Below are 12,500 nucleotides of genomic sequence, written 5' to 3'. Positions count from 1 at the left end.
TTTTGAGAAATACAAGCATAAATGTACAAAAGTTAATGCTGTAAAAAATCATAAGACAATGCACAAATGAAAAACTAACACATATACAGTACAGTTATCTTAAAATTCAACAAATACAAAATATTTTTTTAAATACAAAGTTTTATTGTGGAAAATCTTTTCATAATTGCCTTTACTCTTTGTGTAATGGATCCTGAAGAACTAATAGATGAAAAGTTTAACTATAATGCCAAACTCACACTCCATTGTCCACAAACTGATACTTCTCATCCCCTAGTGCCAACTTCAATCTAGAAGAGTACATGAATGGGAGATGGGTGCTAAAAATTATGATTAATGGGGTTGTATGAAATTTTTATGTAAAACATCTTTTTGGAGGGAGAACAAAGAAAGTAGGCCCAGATGCTAACATCACAATCCCTGTAGAAAATGGGCAGTAGAAGTAACGAAAGCACTGGAAATCCAGGTAGCTTCCAAACATAATGGTTACAATGGAAGACATAACCCGATACTACAGAGACCAATCATCTGAGATGTAGAGCAGGAACTTAAAGAAAAGCAGGAGAGCAAATAACTGTAATCCTTTATTAGCCTGTGGCTCATGAAGCACTATGAAATCAAGAATTAACACCTACAGATACTGCATCTCAGCTAAAGCACAAAAAAGAACTTGCCGAAGTCAAAGGTCTACTCTAAGTATTGCACAGAGCTCATTATTATACTTAACAGCAGAGAAGGGGAGGGCAACTGAACCTCAAGAGCACTGATCCTAAGCTGTGCAAGAGCCTCTGGGGAACTTCTACGTCTAACCAGGAACCTGCCAAAGCAGACACAAAAGAGCAATTTTAAGCGAAGCCAATTTCAGCAACTGGACAGAAAAAAGATGAGGTGAGAGGGGTCAGACAGAAGCAATCTGCAAGGGGCATGTAGCAACCTCTGTGGCTAGTACAGGCAGCCTTCAGTTAACAGCGGCATCGGATAATGGCTATCCGGTTTTAAGGCGCTGTTAACTGGATTTTCAGCTCCCATTTCCAGTTAGTGGCACCAATCTCTAGCTAGCGGTACCTATCTCAAGTTAACAGAGGCACCAGTCTCTATTTCGCAGTGCCAATCTCCAGTTAACAGCAGCACCGATCTCTGGTCAACGGCACCATTAAGCAGGTTATTAGTGCTGTTATCACTGATTTTCAGTTAGCGGTAATATTTGGTTCGCAGCACTGGCCGGGAATGGAACCCTGGCCGTTAACCGAGGACAGTCTGTACTTAACAGCCACCACTGGCCAGAGAAGATAATGTTCATAAGAAAAACACATAGCAAAAGCAAGAGAACCCGAGAGTGATCCCTTACTGGAAGGAGAGTCTCGGTCACAAATTCAAAAGGAAATGAAAGTCCTCCACAAGAACAACAGCTAGAATGAAAAGCTTTTTCAACATGGATATGGAACCAACTGAAACAGGAACACTGCCTTGTGGGGCAATATACAGTTAACGTGTGTCCAACAGGGCCTAAAAAGTGATACAGTGGGGCCAACATCACCACAGTCAAGAAACTATGAGGAGGCTCATGCAAATCCTTATAAATGTGGGAGCCAGACAGAAAGAGGGTATGAAATATTCTATATCTGTCTGAAAGTAATTTCTTTTGTATGAATCCTGAAGACAGGAAAGGGTGACCAATTATTGAAAAATAAGACAGATCAAACTGACATTTCCCAGAGAGAAGAAAAGTTGGTTACTGGAGAGCATGAACCAGGGCAGATGACGAACCTGTTCACCATGCTGAACAACAAAACCAGTCTAGTGCACATGAAATGGACAGGAGGAGGGAACTTGCCACACATGTGACAGCCACTGGCATGACTTCTGGAGAGCCATCTACTATGTATCTGTGCTTGACAATTGGTAAACAAGATGTACTATAGACTATGCAAGGCCATAAAACCAATCAAAAAGGTGTTTCCAAAAGGCACTTCAATGTGAGAAGAAATCTGTCATTGAGAACAGTGAGCTCAAAAGAGATGAAGGCCATTGCTTATAGTCATGGCCAAGTCATTTGAGCCTACTGTGGAAATGAAAAAATATTATTATTCATTATTAGCTAACTTTATCAGATCATTCAGTGATTTACACCTATTTAGATCTCACAGGGCTAGCCCAAAGGACTTGCTTTTACTAAAGATAAGGTTTAGACTTTGAAGAGGAAGAGACTGGAAGCAATAACTACCATGCTAGATTCTAAACACACACCATCCACCATGAAAAGATAACTGAAGCCCTGTAAACAAGGGCACACCCAAGAGCAAAATTAAAAACTGCAGACAATACAATCCAGTTAAAGGAGAACACCAAAGACTCATGTTTAAATACTAAATTATAATTTATGTATAGATACACTCTATACAGGCAAGGCACAACTGAGGCAAACTCAAAGATATGCAAGGCTTCAGACAATTCCAAAAAATAAAATTCATCCCCGAACCATGCAAAAATGCAAATTTACAAATGAAATCAGCAAGGTGCATCAGTCACAACTACTACTTGCTGTCAAAGGGTTTCACAGCAAAGAGCTTATATGTTGTTTAGTATTAATTTGGTTAAGATTTAAACCTAACACAAGTAAATGAAAATTTTTTTATAAAAATTTAATGCACCTGTTTGCTCACTGTTTAGCATTACAGTACTTTACTTCTCTATTAAAATTGATCTTAGGTTAAAAGCAAAAATTATCTCTCAATTTAATTTTATTTTGCTTTTGTTGATCATTTTCAAGTGTCTGTATTTAACAATAAATCTTGCCCTAGTATTTTATGTTACAATACGTAAAACTTTTCTCCTATCACAATGGTTAGACATCATGGTTTCATAGTTTCCAGGAATTTAGTGATAAAAATTAATAAATATGCAGGTGCTTTTCAATGCAACTTTGTCAAATTGCATACATTATGGTTGGTGTCTAAATATTCATACAGTTATACAGTATCACAGGGTAAAGAAAACACATTTACCAACAACAAATGCTTTAGTTTTGCAGAAATATTAAATAATTATCCAAGAACTGGTCATTGCAACATGAACTAATTGCAGCATAAGTTTGGTTGACAGTTATTTGACTAGGCTAATAAAAACTAAATCCTACAGATCAGTACATCTGAGCTTGGCTGATATGTACTTCAAGATCATTATCTGCTTGCATTTACAAACTAATATGGGTTACAAATAGCATCTGTTATAATATATGCTCTAAATCTTTTTATAATGCTTTGAAAGGTTTTAAGGGAGGTTTGAAGGTTTATAAGGGGTGTTCATTCAACAAATGTTTTCAGCATATGTAAGGGAGTTTAGGAACATAATCTTGTTATGCATTAAGCTACAAGTGTCCTTCATATCCAATTCCTTCTACCTTGGAATTAATACATTTTCATATATGTTAACCGAAAGGGAATTTTTTAGTTAATAATTTTGTCCTCTCGTGGATTCGAACCAATGTACAGAGAAGAAATTAGGACTTCAGTTATGTTATCGATTCAGCCAACAAGTGACGTATAAGTTGATACAGATTCTGACCTTACAAATCACTGTCAAACTCAGGTATTTGTAATTACCGGTAGAATTGACATCCACCCACCTCTACCATGTTAAAAAAGTTGTACGTTACCTGCACGTATCCATATGATGAATTTTTATCACATCACTGTGATTCATATATACATGCATTAAGCTACAAATATCCTTTAATATCCAGTTCGCTCTTCCTCGGAATTAATATACTTTCATATGTTTTAACCAAAGGGAATTTTTTAGTTGATGATAATTTCGTCCTCTCATGGATTTGAACAAGCACACAAGAGGAGAAATCAGAATTTCAGTGACATTACCACCTCAACCAACAAATGGGGTGTAAGTTGGTACCGATTCTGACCTTACAAATCACTGCCAAACTCAGGTATTTGTAATTAGAATCGATATCCACTCACCTCCGTCATGTTAACAAAGTCGTATATCTGCCGCGAGTGCATATTATGAATTTTTATCACATCACTGTGATTCATCTACATTCATCAAGCTACAAATGTCCTTTAAAATCCAATTTTCTCTACCTTGGAATTAATATATTTTCACATATATTACCCAAAGGGGAATTGTTTAGTTGATAATAATTTTGTCCTCTCATGGATTCTAACCAGCACATAGAGGAGAAATCAGGACTAACATGACCAACTCAGCTGACAAGTGAGGTACAAGTTGATACCAATTCCTACCTAATTAGAATCAATATCCACCCACCTCTGCCATGTTAACAAAGTCGTACATTTGCTGAACGTAGCCATATTATAAATCTTTATCGGCAACGTCACTGAAGTCCTGATTTCTCCTCTGTGCGCTGGTTCAAATCCACAAGATGACAAAAATATTATCAACTAAAAAATTCCCCTCAAGTTAGCATATATGAAAATATATTAATCCAAGATAGAGGAAATTGGATATTAATGGACATTTGTAGCTTAATGCATATAATATACGAATCATGGTGATGTCATAAAAATTCATAATGTATATGGCTACGAGCGGCAAATGTACAACTTTGTTAACATGGCAGAGGTGGATGGATATCAAAACAATGATTTGTGAGGTCAGAATAGGTATTAACTTATACTTCACTTGTTGGCAAAGTCGGTAACGTCCCTGAAGTCTTGATTTCTCCTCAGTGCACTGGTTTGAATCCATTAGAGGATGAAATTAGTATTATCAACTAAAAAATTCCACTTTGGTTAACATATATGAAAACATTAATTCCAAGGTAGAGCAAATTGGATATTAAAGGACATTTGTAGCTTAATACATATATATGAATCACAGTGATGTGATAAAAATCCATAATACGGCAACGTGGCAAACGTACAACACTGTTAATATGATAGAATTGGTTGGATATCGATTTTAATTACAAATACCTTTGTTCAACAGTGATTTGTAAGTTCTGAATTGGTATCAACTTATACCTCACTTGTTGGCAGAGTCGGTAACATCACTGAAGTCCTGATTTCTCCTCCGTGCACTGGTTTGAATCCATGAGAGGACGAAATTATCATTTGAATCCATGAGGGGACGAATTATTATCAACTAAAAAATTTCCCTTTGGTTAACATATATGAAAATATATTAAGTAGGAGTCACACAGAAGAAAGAGAAGCATTGACATGTAGACAGTTGGGTGTGAGCTGGCATGCAGCCAAGCACAGTAGCACTTTTCTTGTTTCAACTCTAAGTCTGTGTGATTTGGTTCATTTCAAACAGAAAAGAGGCTAGTACTGTAGTAATTAATGGGTTCTTGTAACAAATCTAGTTTTCCATATGTAAAACAACATACAGTAATAAGGAATGTATAAATAAAAGCACTACCGTACTTTCAATACTTACTTTACAGTTCCATGACAAACAAACTATTCCAGTTGTCTGATGGTAGGGCAAAAATGTTTTGTATATCTGGGAATTTCTGTAATTGCAACTTATTCATTCCAGTCATTCCCATTTTAAGAGATATCTAAAATGCTTTTGATTCCCTGATTATCTTTTATGTACTTAAAAGTTACCTTAACAGTGCTGTGTTATACTCAATACAGAAAGTAATGCATATGTATCTGAAAGATATGCATTACTTATAAACACAGTATGCTTTACCTCAGTAGGTTTCCTCTTGGGAGTGCACCAGGAGGTAGGCTTCCTCCAATACGTCTCCACCGGACAATACTTGGACTGAGTCCAGAGACTTCACACCGGAGTTCAGCAGTCTGGCCTGTGTACATCAACACATCACGCAGGATAGCAGTCAAAAGTGGCTCCTCTGTAAAAAAGAACTAGTCCTTAGTATATGAACATAAGTTGTACATAGTCTTAACATAATTCCAACACTTATAAAAAAAATCTGATAATCTAAGAAAGCTATTACTATTTACTATATGTGTCTGTATCAATATTAAACTTTTCAACAAGATGTGAATTAGAATTACAGCAATCTCTGTGACAACACAAAATTCATTCTTATATTTTTAAAGTATCATCCATAAAAACTAGTGATTAGGACAAATAATATTTGAAATATTTTGGTAAAAAATGCTATAGATACAAATATGGAATGATATGCAGAACAAACCCCACACATATGTAACACTATAAAAAAAAGTGTAATATATCTCACGAAACATGTATGAAACATCAAAAATGCTGCATCAGTTATGTACACAAATATTTAATGATACAGCATATTTGCAAAATCTAGACCACACTTATGATCACTTGCTTACAAGTACTATAAGCCAACATAAACTACAAACAATTATAATGACCTATATAGTTGTTAAATCTGATACTACGGCTATTCCATTTTTTATCTCTACACGATAAGGTCAAATTTTCTAGTTCTATAAAGTTCGCACATGCATAAGAGCTAAAAGTCAAACTGCTGTACATATACCTTAAGGTTGATGATCAACAATTTGAAACTTTATGATTTTAATACTGTACATGCAAAAAATATAAATATGAACAAAGTAAGTTACTTTCGTAATCCCAGATCCCTTTTAAATTAAATATAGTACTGATGAGCATAGTGCTTTAATTCTAAACTCAACATTTACAACACACAGTGTTGATAATGCACAATGAAATACAAACAGAAGTGACACCTTAGTTACCCACAGTGCAATAATGACATTAATATTATCAAACAAAACTACACCTTCATTTGTTTAAATATAATGAGTCATACACAATAAAAATATACTGGAATTACCGATAATCTTATTAAAAAAACTGTAATGGTTTTGGTAATTATAGAAATAATTTTAAAAACAAATTCTATGCTTTTTAGATGCAACCCACACTGGAGCCTATTTCTGTACAAAAATAATTGGTTTTTATTAAGGAAATGATTTGTATTTTCCACAAATACATATATCACCCTAGTAATGAAAACTCATACAAAATAAATAAATATGAATGCTATGAGACTAATGTGGACAATAAAATACCTACATTATGCATATACCATTCACCACCATTTTGTTTTAACTTGGAAGGATGGAGAATGGGTATGATGATAACTCCATCCACAAATATTTATCTTGTTAGAGTCCCATGATTGTACACCCCAGTAATAAAATCAGACAGGGTTGATGGTTATGAACTTTAGCTTGAGATGCAAATGCCATATGAGGTGATGGAATGCAATGGTGTAAGCTTTTTTTCTATTATAATTTATTTCCTGCTGTTATGAATTTTTCCTACTTTGTCTTCAGTCCCAGTGTAAGTTTCAGTGTACCGTGCTTTTTACTGTTTCAGAACTTTGTTTGCATTATCGTTAGTAATATCTTGGTTATTCATTTTAGGAAGAGTAACATTTTGTAACAGCCCTTTCTTTGATTCAGACTATCACTTTGGCTAGCAATGCATCAATAAGCAAACAGGTCACTTACTGATACCCAACTAATGGGTCTTGTCTCATCAGTTAATACAAATTATCTGCCATCAATTATTTATACAGTAATTATATATTTTGTTATATTATAATTAATCATAGGTAATATTTATAATTAATAAAAATTATGGGGTTACTATTGTACAGCATATGATAAAATTAACCCTATTTTACTGTAATTTCTACTTTCAATTGCCACTGAACTGTGTCATTCAATAGCACAACTTTCTGTATACGACACATCAACATTATGCGCCTTCATACAGGTTTTCATCTTGTTGAATCATTGTGTGACTGTAGCATCAACATGTGTAGTGGTAGTAATAATCATGGAGATATAATTTCCCAAGTCTTGAAAGTTACCAGGCCTCTGAATTTCCCACATAAATGAACAATGAGCAAACTTACTCAGATACATAAAGGGTGTTGCATGTTAGATACATCCAGAAATGACAGCTATCACTCCATGACAAACATTAATTATGGTCATTATATGCAGTTTTTGCCATATTTAAATTTGAAGTTTTTCTTCCTAATTTAAACATTCTCATATTTGATTTACTAATAATTAATAGAAAAATATTGATACCATTAAATTATGAAACTGGATTCTCTATAATTTCTAAATTAATTCATATTTAAGAGAACAGTTAAGCATATAATCCCTCTGTCTCACAAGGTAGAGGGTGCGTCTTCAAATCTGACTTCCTTTACATACATATGGGAGTTATGGCCCTATGGGCAATCCCAAAATAATTTCCAGTTGTGTAGATCAATGTATTCAAGCACTGGGAACAAGGTTAGATTACCATTACACTGACAGGCTTACTTTGTATGCCATTGAAAATATTTCATGATATATTTTACGTATTAAATCCAATGTGATTTCTGTATTTCTCTGTCAACCATGGTTTTCTTGCTCTAGCATTCATATCTATCAAAAATAATAAAAAACAAGAATTGCTGCTAATTACAACTAATTATTCAGGCAAAAAGCTGATACAGGGAAAGTGGCAAAATGGCCAAAACAAGCAATTAAGATTATATGCTAATTAATCAGTGTAACCCTAATTTTGGCAATTTCCACCTGTTCATACATACAGTTTGGGTTTTCTAAAAGTTTTCCTTGATTTTGTAAGGATTTGGGCTTGTAATCTCACTAGCTGATATCTAGTACAACTGAGATGTGAATTTCAATTGTTTTGTTAGGCAAATTAACACTGATATCTGGTAAATCTATTTTTTTTCAAGACTTCCTTGTAGTATGGGCAAATTTTCCAAGTTTTGCTGAGATTCAAATTCTAATCATGAACAGGTTTAGTTATTTGCTACATCTGTAGCATAAACACTTCAATAAATGAACTTACATCATTATCACTGCATCATATATACTATTTTCATTATATGTATACATACATATTCATATTTGGAGCCCAAGGCCACTCCAAAGGTTTTGGCATATATGGCTGATGTACCTTTTCTGGCGATAGGTTTATGATAATGTGAAGCAACCCTTATCCAGTGAAATTTATCATACCATTCTGAGTGTTGTTGCATGATATTTTCACTTAGTGTACTGGCATAAGCATATAAATCAGGATTTTTGTTCCTTGGGTAAAAGTCATTTAAGGTTTATTACTTTAATATTTATTCATTTTCTATGCTGATTTATTCTGTACATAATCTAAAACAATTGCTTGCTTCATTTGACTTTATAGGTCTACAAGACATTTTTCATGTTGGAACTTTGCTGAACACTTCCTCCAGAACAATATATTATTCAGTCACTTCTGAGAACAAGAAATTTCATTAATTTTCATGTCACAAAATTCGTACAGTCAAAAGTGTATTATCTTGTGTCAGTAATGAAGATTCTATTCTTTCCTTGTCTGTAATTTACTATCACTATATTTTCATGTGGTTCTAGAGTAATAATACTTAGATTTTCACTTTGCAAGCAGAGTAATAATACTTCACTTTCCCTCTGCATTACTGAGGAAGAAAGTTGGCATGTCACAATACTCTAATAAGAAAAGCTCCTGCATTATTCATGATGCTCAGCACCTAATTGTGTTGCTAGTCAATTAAGATTGAGCACCATACTGAGTGCTTTCTTGGATGTTTTATCTTATTCAACTAAGTTAAGGATTCTCAGCTCTAGAGTAGCAGAAGTACTATGCTGTCACTGCAATCTCATCTTCCTTCTATTTTAAAATACTCCTAAAACTTTAGTGATCGTTATAATTCATTACTATGTGATAAAGAGCAAAGATAATGGGTGAGAAGTGAAGGCCAAAACAAACTTTATAGCTAACTTATGAAGAGTATTAAGGGAGTATTAAAGATAATAGTACTATTATCCTTAATACTCCCTTATAGAAATCTATGATACTGACTCACTGTATCATCAATACCCCAACAGTTATACTGTAGATTAAAATGGACACAAAAGCAGTAAGCAAAATTTTATAAAAAAAATTGAATATTCTACAACTTTTCGAATGACACTGACAAAAGCAACTCCCAACAATGATGAACAAAGCAGGGCTTCACGGAAGCATAACCATCTGCTCACCCTTTGTGACTTGTCTCCTTCGACGAAAACAAACTTTTTCATCTTTGCAGTCATTGCAATCGCAATGGCCATCACAGTTTAAGTAGAAAGGATAACAGGATCCATCACCACATTTAAAGAAGTCCAAGCACTTATTTTCGGTATTAAATATGTCACTCCCTGGTATCAGATTACAAAATATTGATAAAGTTTGCATAGGAAAGAACATGTTATAAAATATAAAATAGAATAACTTACAATTAAATATTTAACAGCAAAGGATGTTTTACACTTCTTGGATTGTAAAAGAATACTTGGTATCAAAACAAACTCAAATATGCTGAAACTATTACATACTGCTGTTAATCTTAGAGCTGTAACTACATTCATGAGTTATAGTATGCCAAATAGTTTTCAAAATAAATAAAATTTCAGATAATGCTCATTAGAATTTTTCATTATGTACAAATCATATAAACACTATACTTACAACAGAAATGTGACAATGTCTATTAATAAAAACTTTACAGAATACCATAAACTCCAACATGTAAAGATGAGAAAGGCCAGTAAACACCTGAATAAGCATATTTTTAAGTGGACCAATCATAAATTACACACATACACTTTGATATCTACCTGAGCACTCACATATATATAGACTGGGGACTGCCTGTATGCATGTATGTATGTATGTATGTATGTATGTATGTATGTATGTATGTATGTATGTATGTGTGTGTGTATGTATGTATATATATTATGTATGTATGTATATATATATATATATATATATATATATATATATATATATATATATATATATATGTATATATATATATATATATATATATATATATATATATATATATATATATATATATATATATATATTATATATAAGGGATTTTGACGTAGGAAAAATCTATTTCTGGGCGAGGAAGCCGTGTCGCCCAGTGAAATATGTCTGCTTTAGCACTATTTCTAGTAAAATATTGCTAAATTGGACATGTCAGAAGCTTCTGACTCGCTCACCTATATAAAAGGTGTCGGTATAAAACCTAGAAATAGTGCTAAAGCAGACATATTTCACGGGAGCGACACGGCTGAGCCCAGAAATATATTTTTGTTATGGCATCATAACTCTATTATCAGCACCTTATGACACTGATAACCGAAACACAGCCCGTTATGGTGCCATAAATGGCCGGTTTTATGGTGCTAGACAAGCGCCATAAAAGTGGATCTCCATTAACCGGGGGCTGCCTTATATATCACCATAACGGGCTGTGTTTCGGTTATCAGTGTCATAAGGTGCTGAAAATAGAGTTATGATGCCATAACAAACCTAACAGAGGTGCCATTTACCGGTTATCTGTGCCATTAACTATAGCAGAGTCAAGCTAGCTTTGCAGGTAAGCCCCACCTTCTGATTACGTCACAACCATTCCTTGATGCTGATTGGTTGGAAATAGTTTTGAAAAGTTGGTTAATCTGTAGTTCTTTTCATTTATTTTGCAATGGTTGTTTCACCGAACTAAAATACGTTGTGCGGATTAGCAAAAGGAAACGTTATGTTATCCCCTGACATAAAGTCATACCACACATCTTTTTAAAAATAGTAAAAAAAAACAAGAAAATATCAATAAAGTTTCATAAATGAGGTTCACCTGAATATGGAGGTGTCTCTCAGAAGGTCTGCATTCGATTCAGGGCACTTGGATCACTGGATAATGGTAATTATAGTCTGATATTGTCAAGCATGTTCACCATTCTTGATTTAAACACAAAGACTTTTTCAGAGCTATGCAGACTGATAATTCATATTGATTTCAGGAACTTTTACTACATTTTAGTAGTCTTAAAATTGATTTCATTTGATCGTTTACACATTTGGATTGATGACAAGCACTCTACAACACTGGAATATACCTACTTTTGTTTAACAAAAGGTTACAGTATGATAGGCTATACAAGTCATATTGGATATAAATTGCTGAGAATTTTCTTAAGAACATTATCTCCTTTCAAAATAATAGAATCATACAAAATGACATAGACCTATAAGGTCCTATATCTTTTTGTTGGTTTTCGCAGCTTATGAATGTTTGAATTATAGGCCTACTTTATATTCAGCCATTTTATTGTGGTTATTTATTTTTTTTAATTAAAAGTAATCGAGATCTTTATGAATATAGCTGCATTAGAGAGAGAGAGAGAGAGAGAGAGAGAGAGAGAGAGAGAGAGAGAGAGAGAGAGAGAGAGAGACTACAAGAATGCCCCCAAAACCAAATGCTTCATGGGCTACTTGTAGACTGCTTTGTATCATTGCATACATAACTTTTCAGCTATCATATATACTTCTAATTTGTTAGGTATCTTATGATGCTACAGCAGCCTTACATTTACTCGTCACGGTATTATAATTCGTTATCTCTTTAGTAAAAATATTTTTAGTGTATTACATTAAAA

The 12,500-nt window shown here is 33.8% G+C and overlaps 1 protein-coding gene across 1 annotated transcript in view; it reads right to left on the bottom strand.

The window, feature by feature from the left end:
- LOC135219776 (basement membrane-specific heparan sulfate proteoglycan core protein-like) overlaps positions 1-12,500 on the bottom strand; it is a gene marked incomplete in the record, with an annotated part of 1,285,796 nt that overhangs the window by 144,335 nt on the left and 1,128,961 nt on the right. Inside the window, 2 exon segments of the mRNA XM_064256828.1 lie at positions 5,680-5,842; positions 10,050-10,208. Of these exon segments, the coding sequence (XP_064112898.1) occupies positions 5,680-5,842; positions 10,050-10,208 (322 nt within the window).

This window comes from Macrobrachium nipponense, chromosome 1, assembly GCF_015104395.2.
Source record: "Macrobrachium nipponense isolate FS-2020 chromosome 1, ASM1510439v2, whole genome shotgun sequence".
Lineage (NCBI taxonomy): Eukaryota > Metazoa > Arthropoda > Malacostraca > Decapoda > Palaemonidae > Macrobrachium > Macrobrachium nipponense.
This window is presented reverse-complemented; position numbering and strand designations above follow the sequence as displayed.